General features: G+C 45.7%; 1 protein-coding gene across 4 annotated transcripts in view; it reads right to left on the reverse strand.

Moving 5' to 3' along the window:
• Positions 1-384: 384 nt before the first annotated feature.
• The window catches only part of CD80 (CD80 molecule), a 30,636-nt gene continuing 16,838 nt past the window's right edge, over positions 385-14,182 (reverse strand). For 3 of the 4 annotated variants that reach the window (XM_027814266.2, XM_055701214.1, XM_055701213.1), the window contains 5 exons: positions 13,367-13,702; positions 10,102-10,383; positions 7,971-8,096; positions 4,872-4,995; positions 385-2,968 (listed from right to left, as the gene is read on the reverse strand). In XM_027814266.2, coding sequence (XP_027670067.2) covers positions 4,889-4,995; positions 7,971-8,096; positions 10,102-10,383; positions 13,367-13,702 — 851 coding nt within the window. In that variant the 3' untranslated portion in view covers positions 385-2,968; positions 4,872-4,888. The remainder of the gene's footprint in view (positions 2,969-4,871; positions 4,996-7,970; positions 8,097-10,101; positions 10,384-13,366; positions 13,703-14,182) is intronic. The other variant, XM_055701215.1, reaches the window with a different exon arrangement.

The following is a 14,182-nucleotide window of genomic DNA, read 5'->3' on the forward strand; positions in this document are numbered from 1 at the left end:
AGGTAGCAGGGATGCACTGAGAACATCTTACACTGGATTTTGCTTTTGCAGAGAACCTCCCTTTTGGGGATGGGGAAGGCAGACGTGTTGCAAACTGAGCGTCGAGCACCGTAGCTACACTGACATTTGTTCATCCCTGACAAACTGACAGACACAAGATACGTGGAAGTTACAAACTGGGCACCTGGGTGCCGTTTTGTCACTGCTGTTGAGCACACCGAACAGAGCTGAGCCTTCATACCAGCTGTACCTGTTACAGCTTTGTCAACCAGCTGCATCACCTGCCTTGTTGCTACGGAGTTAGCTGCTGCAAAATGGTGGCTGGGGCTTATGTGAATAATTAAAGGCTCTGCCGTTTCCCAGCACATAGAACAGACATCTTGGATTACTGAGGAAATGAAACCAAGTTTACCATTTATTTTTTAATACAATTAAAGGAGGAACCCCGGGGAAAAAACGTTATAGACAAAATACTTGTGATAAACAGAGCAGCTCACCTAGGACAAAGACCCAGATATTAAGCTGAAAAGGTCTCACAGAAACCATTTGTGTGCAATTCACTCAATACAGCCTAAGGCAATAAAACCCACGATTCATAATGTAAGTGCTTAAGGAAAAAATAAATGAAATAACCCACCCATCAAGAATATTAAAAACTGATGCTAGACATATTTGTCAGTGAAACTTTTTTGTTTCCTTTAGAAGAAGTTACTTAAAGTGTCACAGGAGTCTGTGGTGATGTAGAAAGGTTTGGCGCGGTGCAAAAGACAAAGCCTTCTCCAGGAGGCTGTGCAATTGTCAGTCAGGAGCAGAAGCAGAGCACGAGACAGTCAGAGGGAAAATAAGCTGGTGCGTCTGGCAGAGTTGTGGTGTGGTTGACGAGGTGGAAATGTGTCGTGCTTATAGCAGGGAAGGAAGCCCAGTGTTGAAAACGAGCTGAGAAAATACAGAAAGAGGGTGTCCAGCGTGCAAGAAGGTAGCAGTTTGTGCTGGAAAGAACAAGCACAGACTGAAATAAAAGGAAACATGGAAAGTATGAGACATCATTGCCCGTACACCCAAGTCCTGCAATAAGGTCAGGCTACCTTTTGGAAACACTGCTTTCAGCGTCATCTATGTTCTGCTTGCAACCAGAATGCGCAAGCGCAAAGAGTGCGCTTTCCCCGCCACCCACCTTAGCTCCCATTCTCTGTCAAACCCCCCTGCATAAGGATGTTCTGAAGTTCCCGTTTTACCTCATACAATGGGAAAGCAGTAAAAAAGCTGATGGGGCAGCATGACTGCAGGAGAGGGAGCAGTGTCTTTATTTTTTATTGGAGACATGATCCCTTAGGCTGTCATAGTCCAATCCTCTATAAACTGCTTTTGGCCCTCCTATCTCCTCCAGCAATTTCTCTCTCAATATGTACCTGCTCGAGAAAAGTGAAGTGTACGGAGTATTTCTTTGCTGTGTCCTAGCAAGATAAATGGCTCAAGCAACAGAACATCTCACAAAGGGGACGACACGGTGCTTTCAGGCTTTGGTCTGCCCTGTTAACTACACACGTGGATAGAGCAGTCAGGGAATGGGCACAGCTGGCAGTGGAACAGAGCAAAAGGGGAGAAACAAACCTGTCAAACTCAGGGCAGGGTGGAGTTAGGTTAGTATGCAGAGTTGCTTGGGAAGCTTCTTGGGGCTTGGGGCTTTTTCCTCTTTTCCCGTCAAAATGAGAAACCACTTTTTCCTACACAGTAGGCAAGAATGTCACCCAGATCAGATGAGTCCTATCCAATGTCAGCATCCTGTAGGGAACTTCCCTCAAGTCCTGGCTGGGTAGAAACAATGCTGGCAGAAAGCAGCAACATTCAACGCAAAGTAAATCTCTACGTCACTGTGAGAAGCTCCCAAGAACCTGGAGAGCCTTACCTAGGCAAATGTACAAGCAAATGCAGACCTATTTTGAGGAAGCAAGGCCCTGAGTTGCATTTCATTACAACAGATACATGTGAGAGAACCACTGAGTGTTACAGAAATGTAAATGGGGCTTTACAAGGAATGCACGTAAAAGCTCGTACATGTGTATGCGCAAAGGTGTGCACATGTGTGCAGTCACACGCACCACCCGCAGCGAGCAGGCTGTGCTGTGTCAGACGTGCTCCTGTATCTCTGAGTAATTTAACGGAGGAGCTGTATCTTGGGACCTGGGTTGGCAAGACCGTCCTTTCAGGAGAAAAAGGTTATGAGAACTTCTGCCACTGCTGTAGATAAGCAATATTAGTTAGCTGTTAGGTGTGCCTTCAGTATGTATCATTCCCTAAGAAGTCTCATAGCACTGGAAATAAGCACGAGGCATCCAGTCCCACCTCAAGGTGCTGCCTCACGAGAAGTGTATGCGTTATTGCCTCTTCAGGGGAGAAGGGACATGTATCTGTAATGGTCAAGTTAAAATCCAGAGTCTTCCAGCACAAACAACAGTATTGGTACATATCCGTGTGAGGCTGAATATAAAAGAAGTTTTAGCTGCTCCCAGTCACAACACGGAGGCAGAGCCCGACTTGTGACTGTGTGTCAGGGCCTGGGCTCTCCCCAGGGCCAGCTCTGCATTACTGAAGGGGGTAGGGGGCATGGGCTACCTGCTAGAGCTCTGCAGGCCCCCTGATTTTCACAGAGGCAGCATCAAAGCCAGAGGATCCCAAACTCTTGAGCTGGTGTGACAATGCTGACGATGCTCTTCTCCTGCCCCATTGCAGGAACACGGAGGGTCCTCCCAGGTGGAATTCCAGTGACCCCATCGTAATGTGACCGCCCCCCAGCTTCTGTGCTGTAGGTGGGGGTTTGTATTCATTCACACAAGATTATGTTGTCAGTCTTCTTGAGCAGTTTTCTCCTGCTGTCATCCCCTTTCAGAGAGCCAAAGGGTCAACGCAATAAGCATTGCTGTACAACAAACAGTGGGGACTGCAGTGCGCAATACACAGGGTAAGAAACCTGAGGGACACAAAGAAAAGATTTTAATGATTTTTTTTCCCCCTCTTCTCCTTAATCCTAAATGTCAGCCAGAAACAGGGATCACCTGCGATAGCCCTCCACGAGAGGGCTCCTATTGCAGTGAAGACAGAGCTGTTTCAGAGCCAGACAGCTCAAGACAGGCCCTACAGTGAGCGACAGACTGGCTCAAGGCTTACTGTGAAAACCTTTGGGCCATACGGAGGTGCTACCCCTCTGCGAAGTGAGGATGACGAGTGAACGCACTACCCTATTTAAGCAGCAGTAGGACGTGGCTCAGCACATCACAAAGTTCCGAGATGACGGCCACTAAGGAAGCACAGCTTCTTCCATCCCTGTCCACAGACAGCAGCCCTTCCAGGCACTGCAGCTGGGAAACACCAGCCACTTACAGAAGAAGCCTGGCAAGCTTTTTTAACAAAAGAGTAATGTGGCAGAAGGGATTTATTCGGTAGGTGAACTCCCGTCAGTCCCCTCACAACCTGCCCCCCACCAAATTCATGCCAACCAAGGCTCTCGTATCTGTTCCAGAGAGGGCCTTCCCCCGAGGAAAACATGAGTGGGTGGTCAGGTTTGGAAATGAGACAAGTGTCCTGAATGATACGTTTCTCCTCTTTTCCATCTCAGAAACATTAAGCTTTTAGATTACTGCAACGCACAGTGTGACAAATTCATGACTTCTAGGACTCTGCAGCTGTTGCTCTGCTGCATTACCCTGGCAATGCAGCATGCTGAGGTGAGAGCAGGAAACGCAGTCACCTGGATAATGATGTGAATAAGAACAGAGTTAACTGCTAATCTTGCCTAAGTCTCTTGGCTTGAAAAATGTCTTCTTGGAAGACATAGCCCTAAACACAGCGGCGCTTTCAAGCCAAAACGAATATAATGCTTTGGAGTCATAAAACCCTGGTAAGCCCCAGCCTTCCCCAGCCCATCCTTCACAACACCTCATTATCAAAAGTAACTCCTTCTAAAATATGAGTGTTTCCTGGGCAAGTCTTAGAGGGAAAACTTTTCCTTCTCCATTCCTCCAGCTGCTGAAAGAAAGGGAGATATCTCAGTAGACTGGCATTGCTAATCTTCCTGGGATAGCTGGAGTTCTTCTCTTCTTGTTCACCTCTCCCTCATCACCATTTGGCCAATCCTTCATTTCCATCACCAGTGATGGTCCCCTGTTTATGCATCAGATCAGGCACACGCCTCACAGGGCATCAGCCAGAAATAACCTCTAGGGGCTGAAGCCACATGTGTGACCCACAGTAGTGATGAGCTACTCACGAATGAGTCCAACTAAAAGACTGCCCAGTTCTTAGTTGGGAGGCCCATAAAATGAGCACAAGGGCAGTAGCAGGGGATGTCACTGCAGATCCTGATAGATGGATGAATGGGCTACAAACCCACCTCTCAGATATTAACGAGCTTCCTTACACAGGTTCAGAGGAGGCACTGGCAGTCAAAGTTGTCAAATGTTCCTTCTCCTTCATCTCTCTCTCTTTTCATCCCCTTTTAGTCCCTAAAAATTTATGTTAATTAAGGAAATAAACGCCACAACACCTTGCAAGTCATCCGTGCAGGGTCCACTCTGCGGAGAAAGCAGCTTAGCAGCCCAGGAAATTCAATTCTCCAACATTTTTCACTAGATTCGTTTCTAGACACTTGAGATAACTCAAAGCAAGCCATACACCACAAGCAACAGGAGCATCATTCCTCTGGTTACCTGACTGGGAAACACCATGTGTTTGAGTTGGCAACAGCACTCTAGTGCTTTTCTTTATCTTAAAGGACTGCACACACTCGTGTTAAAAGCCACACGTGGTTTTGTGAGCTAAATCTAACAGTATTTGAGAAGCTATTTTGCCAAGAGAAGAATGGTGAAGAAAACTACCTGCAAATGCAATCTGATCATACAGATGATGTTTCAGATGTCACTTTAGAGCTCATGGGTGGCTTCGTATATTCTTTCACACGCTCTTCCACTGAATCCTGAGGCTTACAACAGTGAGAACAGACTGAAAAAGAAGATCCCTCATTAGTATTTGGAGTTCCAGAAGATATGAAAGCACTGAATCCAAATGTCTTTTTCAACAAAGTATAACTGAGAATGGAAAGAAAGAATAGAAGAAATCTTTCAGGTCTGGTTACTTCTATTTTTCATTGGCAGCACTTATCCCTGCCATACATCTGAATACGGCTGGCCCATAGTCTGATCTGGTAGAAAGCTCTGTTTTATATAAATGTGACCTATATAGTGTCATATGGATAAAACAGTTCTCGTTGGCACAGGGCTAGGACCTCAGCCTGGCACAAAGACAGGTTGCTACATGCTAATATAAGGCCAGAAGGGAAATAATGGTAAAATTTACATGTCACTAGATGCAGTTTACCCAAGCAAGTGAAAGAACGCCAGTGTTAAGAACCAGCCAACAAACTCTTTCAGTGCTTTAAAAGGAGTTCAGATTAAATAGATCCCCTTAGTATCTCAGCACCTACGAATGATTGTTTTAATAATTCAAGATGACTCTCTCTGTACTATTACAACAAATTGTATTTGCACAAATTTTACAACATGGATCCTAAGCTATCCTTCAAGTGACCTCTAATCTTGGTCTAATCTTGGTACTTGCTGTTAAATTAATTGAAGAACTCCCCCCAAAAAACAATCTCAAGAGTTTCCATTCTTAAATTACTACAAAGATAGGCTATGAGGTCCTCCAAGTAGGGAGTTGTGAACCTCAACAAAGCATCTAGATGTTTTGGTCACCACCACAATTACACATCTGAGAACCCTTATTTCCGTTTTGCTCTATCTTTCTATTTTCCCCTCCCACACTTCAGCTCTTTGAAGCATGGCTTTTTGAGCTCAGAAACCACTCTTAGCATCAAGGCAGCTTCCAGCTCAGCTTTCCATATGCCAGAACAACAGAGGTACTCTCAGACCTGTTTTGAGCTCCCACAGTAGCTCTTGAAAGGTGGCAACACCAGCTGAAAGCACTCTTAGGACAGGTATTTCCCTTCCCAGACGGGTGGCAACGCACAGCAGCACTGAAATGTGACAACCGTACAAACTGGGAAGTTGGATTGAAGCTCTTATCTTCAGTTTCTTCCAACAAAGGCCTGGTCTGAAAAGTGGTTGTACAAAACAGCACCACTTGACTCGGCAAATCTACTCCCTGTGCATATTAGGAAAACGGGACTGAAAGGGAAATTCCAGTTTATGCAGCCATGTCCCGTGCTGTTGCAGGTGATCACATTCGACCACGCTGGTACGCTTTTTACATCTACTTTAAAAGCAATCTGCTTTCAATATAAAAGGCTATCTCAGAATGCTCCAGAATACTACTGATACTAATTAAGGAACCTTTTAATTTCCAGCTATATTTGTTTAGAGCCAAATCTTCCGATTCCAGTTAATTTTCTCCTATAACCAGAGGTTCATTATCCACGCAGCTAACAGCACAGGCTGTGATCAGCTGTGATTTTTCTTGGTTTCAACCTGCTTGCTGCTTTCCCATTCACACAGCCCCAGGGAACAGCAGGAGAGAACCAGCACTGGTGTCATAGGGGCACGAGTGGAAAATGAGGAGGTGCAGAGGTGTAGCCAAGAGTCACTGCCTTCCAGAAGCTTCCTTTCTTTGTGATAAAACACCAAAAAGAGAATTAGCTCAGCCTGACTCAGTGGTCACATGGGTTTTTGAAGGGATGTGGTTGCTGAGGAGGGAAAGAGAAAAATATTAATGCTACCTCCACACCTCTGACTTGGGAGTGAACTTGTCTGAAGTTGAAACGGAGGCAGCAGAGGACACAAGCACAACAAACTTACAAGCGTCCCTAAGTGAACTGAGTCCCTGCTGCTTAGCAAATAACCTCTTTCCAACCAGAGGTACCACTGCAACTGTGATGAGCTAAGATGCTCAGGCTGGTGGCTTCTGGTTTAAGTGGGCTGAACCTAGAGCACCCTCAGTGTGGGATACTTGTCTCCAGACTCGACTTCCCCAGCGACCAGAACTTGATTGGGTGATATTTATAACGTGTTGCTATCTTTCTCCAGGACTGCTTTTCAAAGCTGCTAACAGGGTGTGGATAGGGCATCTGCTGCGGTTGACTTTCAGTACTGACTGGATGCCTAACTGCCTTTATAGATCCATTAGATGTCTACCCACATTTTCAGGGGCTTTTTGGCTAGGTCAGCTTAGACATGATTAGGAGTGACAGCTAACAGATGAGATTTTTTTTTGAGCCACCAAAAAAAAGGAAAAAAAAAAAAAAGAAAAAAAAAAAGAATCTACTCAGCTGCCAGCTAACCCTGAGATGCTTGAGGTCCCCTTTGCCACTGAAAAGCTCCTGGAGACATGCCTGGAGTTACAGAATACTTCATAGGTTGGGAGAGGGCACATCACCTGTGGTGGTTTTGGCCACAAAAAGATGGCAAATCCATGTCTCCCAGTTGGGGTTCTCCTAAAAGTGGGGCATTGCTATGCTTCAGTCTTTTCTGTGGCCCTAGCACTATGTATTTTTGTAACTTTGGCTCCGTGACTTTTCTGAGGGATTGTCTGAGTAGGGTGAGTAGAGAGACCCCGTTTTGAAACCGTCAGTGCTCAGTTGTGTCTATAATGATGACCAAGATTCTTGGCATTGATTCTTGGCATACATAAAAATGGACCTCTGTGAATCTCTTCAGTCCTGTATACCCCTGATTTTGGAAATATTCTGATCTGCTTTCAAAACTCCCCATCAACCCTTCACTCTTAAACCTGAACCCTAGTGCTGCCTGCACACAAAAACGTAGGAAAGTCCTGAGCTGGACTTAGATTTTGTGACAGTAGATGCTGCATTTTAATTAAAAAAAAAAAAAAAAAAAAAAAAAGGGGAAATGAGAAGGTACAAAAATACCTAGTGTGTCAGTTTATTTTCTATAAATGTATATCTTACATGGAAACTCCATAAGCAGGAAAAGACACTTTCTTGAAAAAGGAGCTACACTTACCATGCCTTGGGAGGTATCTTGCTGCTAGGGTGATAGCCAAAAGGAAGATGATAATGATGATACTTGAGGCAGTAATGACATTATAAGATGGAGGCACAGTAGGGTCAATGCAGTAATTTGTTTTTTCTGAGACAGAAGAAATAAAACATAAATAAAAGACCCAACAACACATTGGCATTTTCATGTAAGAGCAGGTATGTGAATTTTGGTGGTTCTGGCAAAATACTAATTTAGATACTCAGCCTGAAAACTCACCTATTCAATAAACAAATAGATGAAGCTAGTACCTGAACTTCTTCCATTTCCCCACAATTTGCTATGTTCTGAAACTTTTAACATATCCACAGAATCTGAAATGTTGGGTCTTTGTCCAGAACAGGGTCGAGACAGGCAATACTTAAAAACATTAAATCTTTTTTTAAAGAAACTGGTTAGGCTTGGTGGAAAAGTCTGAGTCCATATCTAGAAAACTTGCACTCTCAAAGGTACTCTGCATTTTTTCTTAATGTTTTCACCCAATTTATGCCTATTTTTGTCCCCTCTGCATTCAAAAGTTATGGAGAATGATGCATTAGATTAGAATAGACTTTTTCTGCACGGCAGGAAAGTGTTGTGGCAAAGTTCAGTTTTAGTGGATCTGGAGCCTTAGCTTTTCACCACTGGAGATGACCATCCTGCCGCCTGGACATTAGAATAGATAAGAACAGGTCATTCTTGTACAGTACAGCTCTAATTCAACAGGAGGGACAGAGCTGGTGCCTGTTCACGGGTCTTCAGATCTTCATTGTCTGCATCTGGCACAACTAAGCATCATTCAACTTCTAAGGCACTAGCCTGATCCACTGTGCAACCTTCCCCCCCACAGCAGGGTTGGTCTCCTATGTTTGCCAGGGGCTATATTCTGTCTGGAACTCCATGTTCAGGAAAGATTTGATTCAAGGACCCTTTCCATCATACCAAAATGGGAGCGGTTCCACATCTTAAAAATCAACAAGTGGAGGTTTTGTGACTGCCCTTGCCACTCTTGATTGCCCCCTCCTCTGAGAATCTGTGACAACAGTGTATTACTATTATTACTTTTTTTGTTACTCTCCTTTTCTACGTAGTATGATACTCATAACCTTCTCCCATTACCATCTCTAGGGACATTGTGCACTACATCCAGCAATAACCGATATTCATAAAGCACTAGTTTCTGGCATTTGTTCTGAAGCTGAATGGCACCTCTCCTCATGAGCCCCTTTGATTTTAGTAAGATTGATGAATGAGGCACCTTGATGAATAAGATACAATTCCCCAGGAAAAATAGCACTTCTCTAGCTTCCCTTGAAGATGCCCTTATCTCTACAATGAAAGCTTCAGACCCAGAGACATTTCGGAATACTTTTTTAGTAACGACATTAAAAAAAAAAAAAAGGTCTTTTGGCTTTAAGGATTTTCTTGCAAATCCCGTTCTACTGTAAAACATCTGGACTGTAGTGTGCTGCCTTCCCTGTTTTCACTTGTACCTCAAGCTTTTCAAAGCACAGACTTATCTACTACATTATCACTTTCAAGCCACACACAGTGATGGAATTTTTCTTATGAATTAACCCTTTATTAAATATGTGCAGGAAAGCAGAATTTTTTCTTGATTCCAGCTGACAGCTTCTGAAGCGGGAACAAACATGCTTGTTAAATGAGGAAATTATTTTTCAGCGCAACACGTAGCTGTTAAGGCACACAAATTTCTCAGGCTCCTCCATTCAAATGCCAGGTCTGTGTCACGCAACTGGCTACAAGACCATGCTGGTGCAGAGGGGCACTGGGTGGTGGCAACCCCAGTCTGTGGGAGCTACTGAGGCTGACATCACCAGATCACAATGGGATCCAGCTGCCCCCTCAGCCCAGCTGTGACTTGCGGTAGAGCAGCAGGAAGACAGAGCCATCTTGGCTTGTCAGTACTGTTGTAACTCTCTTTTCCCACCCTGCTGTCTTACAGCCTTTGAAATATTTTGGTGTGCAGCTCACAGGTGCCATCATTGGGTCATCCCTGCATGAACAGATACACAAAATCTATTGCTTTCTCAGAGAGGCAACTCAGCAGATTCAACAAAATGGTTTTGTAACACAAACTATTAATAAAACCTACTCAGAATCAAACTGGTGGTCTTGGCAAGGCCACCATATTCAACAGAGCAAGTGATGTTGGTGTCCTTGGTCACGTTGAGCGACTGTTTGCCAGTGACGTTGTATGGGCTGAAGCTGGACTCAGACACCCAGATGGCATTCCACACCACAGACATGTTGTTGAGGGTTCCAGAGATTCTGGGTTTGGGGAAACCTCCGTGAGAAGAACATGTTACCACCATCTCAGTTGATTCACAAGAAGTAGCTGATACTTCTGTTGTTATGTTTGGCTCACTGAAGTCAGCTGAAGCAAGAAAGATTTAGTTACCATTCTGTCAGATTACAATGAGGGCTGCAGTCCTGATCACCCATGGTCAAAGCAAAGACTCCCCCACAGGGCATTCTTCCTCTATAATAATCTGTTTGGCCTTTCTCGTGCCTTAGCACTCTCCCCACAGCCTTGACTGGATATGGCCTAAGCCTTTGCTTCTTCTCCTTCCTGTGCTGTACACAGCCCTCCTGACCCCACCTCTCCAATGCCACCATTTCTCTCTACATACAGCAGTCTGTGGAACAACAGAAGGAATCCTAAAACAGGTAGGAAAAATACAGCATTGAATAAAAATCCATATTACAGGCAATGGCAGACCGTTTCATTTTCCCTCCCTCATTAGTCCCTTCCTAGCCGAAAGCTCACACAGGGTCCACCTCTGCTAGGAGAGGAGCTGAGTCACATGTTGGACTTTCAGCCAGGATAACCAGCAAAAGACTGAATTATATTTTCTGCATGGGAGCCCCTCCAGAAGGCCCAGCTGAGAGCAAGACCAAGTCATACATTGCAAAAATGCCTAGCAATGCACGGGTCCTCTCAGACCACATTCTCACTGGACTTTTTTCTCATTGACAAAAACAATTTTCAGAGGTTTCCCACTCACACAGCTTGTTCCATGCCTTCTCTCCTAGTCAGGTGTATTGCTGTAAGTGTTTGTGGGGCTGCATGGTGGAATGGATGAGAAGACTAACATGAGTGAAGAAGGAGAAGAAGGGTGGTGCCCTTTTTACTCTGCCCCACTTTGCCAGTCTGGTTCACCACGTTACTGTAAATTGTTGCATTGGTACAACTAAGGATGCCCACAGGTTGCAACAAACAGTCCAGGGTGAGGAGGAGGCGGCGGCAAGGGGTGGCAAAGGAGCTATTTCAGGCAACTTTCACACTGGAAAAATCCACAGGACTACATCTTTAGCAAGAGAGGCACCAGTCAGAAAAAGACTCAGCACATGGCTTCCTGGTGGGCGAAAGTCACACCAACACCACCGCTGCCAAAGGGACCACATTGTCCCTCCCACCCCTGCCAGCTGTAGGTCTGGAGCCTGCACACCCCTCAGGCGCCAGCCCCAGCCATGGCAAGGTCAGGCAGAGAGCTGCAGAAAGTTGCTCAGCTCACTGCAAAATGGCCCTTTTTGGAGCATTTAAGGTTTTGTCTGCAATCGCTCCCTGCCTGACTTGCCATTTGACCACATGACTGCTGGGATCTGCACAAGGCAGAAGGGCCTGCAGCCGTAGCGTGTCTTCCACAGCTTCTGCTGGCCACAAACCCATAGTTTAGGCTACTGAGGAACCAGTAACTAATGAAAGAAACTTGCTCAACATTGCATGGCCAAGCAGTGGCAGACAAGGAGAGACCCAGATTTCATTCCAGGCTCACTATCTCTTGATCAGTATGGCACTGACATCCAGTCTGGAAAGTCCCTTCAACCATCCCAGTCAGCTTCACCAAGCCTCCCTGGTCTGTCACCAGGGAGTAACACCTTTCTGACTCTCCCAGGTTAGCCTGATTCCAGCAGGGCTGAGGGGAGCTTTCCCTTTCCCGATCCCCACAATAACTGATCCCACTTTACCAAAGGGAGCAGAAGTCCACAATTATCACAACCGGTCTGTTAAGACAGCAAAGATACTTCTAGAAGGAAAGAAACTGGAGTATTTGCAAGGAGGAAAAGGCATCATAGTTTCACATTTTTCATGCAGTTAATTCCAGAGCCCTCATGGCTAGAGAGGGTGCTGGCAGTGCATTCCCTTTTTTCATATCGGGTTCCAGAAAGATCACTAAATTTGTCTCCTTGCACATATGCCTACCATGCCCTCAAAAAAAACCGGACAATGGCCAGACCTCAGGAACCTGTTGTGTTGGTTTTTTTTTTGCTGATGAATCTCATTCAACATGGGGAACACTCATTCACTGACTTGTCTGAAGGATTCCTGGAACTCTCTGCTGGTAAAGGTATTCAAATGTATGTAAATATTTAAATCTGTTACCAGTATCTCTGCCTTTGGTGGAAACCAACTGCCAAAATAACAGTGGTGGAAATGGAAAATAATGTCAATGGAACTTTTTGTAACCTCCAAGAAAAGATTCAGGTTCATTTTGAGCAAAGGAGCTCAGGTTGTTTCTTCAAGGTAAAAAACCTCAAATCTGCAGCTGGGTTCAGCCTTAGGCTGTGGAGCTGCAGTGCAGCTGGCGAGCTGGCCAGCCTGGGCTCCCCAGGGGTGGGCTGCAGGGCTGGGCTGCTGCCGTGGCCACAGAGGAGCAATGCCACCCTATTCCTCTTTTGGCCCGAATGCTTCCAGTGCACCAAGGACTTAGTTTCTGCTTTGGCCAAAAGATAGCAAGGGGAAGAGGTGGCCTAGGGCACCCACCAGCAGTGGTACCTGGGGATCTGTCCTGGGAAACGTCCTTTCCCAAGAGGGGGGTATCAAAGGGAGGATGGTGGGAAAGACAAATTTTCTGTACCTGGGGTAGTTTTAGAAAGGTAAGGAAGGAGGCTGCTACAATGGAAATAGGTAAAGCACCTTCCTGTCACAGCACTCCCCAAACTAGCCAGCTGCAGCAAGGTCTTCTACCATCTCATACCAGCATACTCGTCATGCCAGTCCCTCTGCTGCCTTCCTGTCTCACCTCATCCAGGGCACGTGTTCTCTCTCTGCTTCTTCCTCTCTCACCTTCTCTTCCTCGGCTGCTCTCTTTCCATTGGCTGCCCAACATCTTAACTTAACCAGCCACACCTGCACCTTATCTACATCGGCCAACCCTCCACCTCTGAAGCCAACCCACATTGTATATTATCAATGCTAATTAACCCAGCTTCATTCCACTACACCTTCCAGCATTCTTTTAGGTTTCCTGATGAACGTCTTATCTGCTGCACTATGACTAAAGCTTAGAGCAGTGTCCTTTACCCCCAGAGGCTGACACCAGAAAGCCTCAGGTGTCAGGAGGCAATCCACCTACCTGTAACAATGAGGGAGACAGCCTCATCACACACAACAACTGAGTTCTGTGAAATTCTGCGCTGAACTACACATTGGTAAGGGCCATTGTCTAGGATTTCCATGTGGGAGATCCACAGGGTGAGGTTCCTTGGGTCCATCTCTGTCCGGTTCTCGTACCGGTCATGCTTGGAGATCTTCTTTCCCTCTGCGTAGGCAAGCACTACTTCTGTAGTATTCTTCTGCCAGTAGACCCGGTAATTATGTAGGCTTTCCCAGCTGGGAATTTCATGACAACAAGGCAGGCCAACTTTTTCCCCCACTTTGCTCTTGACTACTTTCTTCTCCAGTGTGTAGCCTGTAGGTGGGGGGCAAACAAAAGTCAGTGAGGCAGTGATATAGCCTTGTGGCAGGGTCTTCTGCATAAAGCTCACCTCTTTCAGCTCTGTCTGCACCCACTAATGCACCTCATCACCCACCGAGCTGTTTACAACTTCAGCTCTGCACTGAGGGGAGCTCTTCCTTGGCATTGCCTTTTACATGATGCTCCAGTCCTGCTTAGGATCCTGCGCTAGCAGGCATGCAGTGATTTCTGCATGAATTACAGAAGGCGAAGACAGGAGAACTACCTGCCTGGACAGAAATTTTTCTGCTCGCTTAAAAATCACACACCTGAGATGAAAAAATTGCCACTATTCATGTAAAGGGATAAAACCACATGTGCCAAACTACTGTCTCCTCTGCTCTCCCTTCGCAAAGCTCAGTGTTTGGAAAGTCTGTGTCACCCTCTGATGGGTTCCCTGCGTGCCAAACAGAAGCACAGTGGACTATTAGTTTG

Source organism: Falco cherrug, chromosome 2 (genome assembly GCF_023634085.1).
Source record: "Falco cherrug isolate bFalChe1 chromosome 2, bFalChe1.pri, whole genome shotgun sequence".
NCBI lineage: Eukaryota > Metazoa > Chordata > Aves > Falconiformes > Falconidae > Falco > Falco cherrug.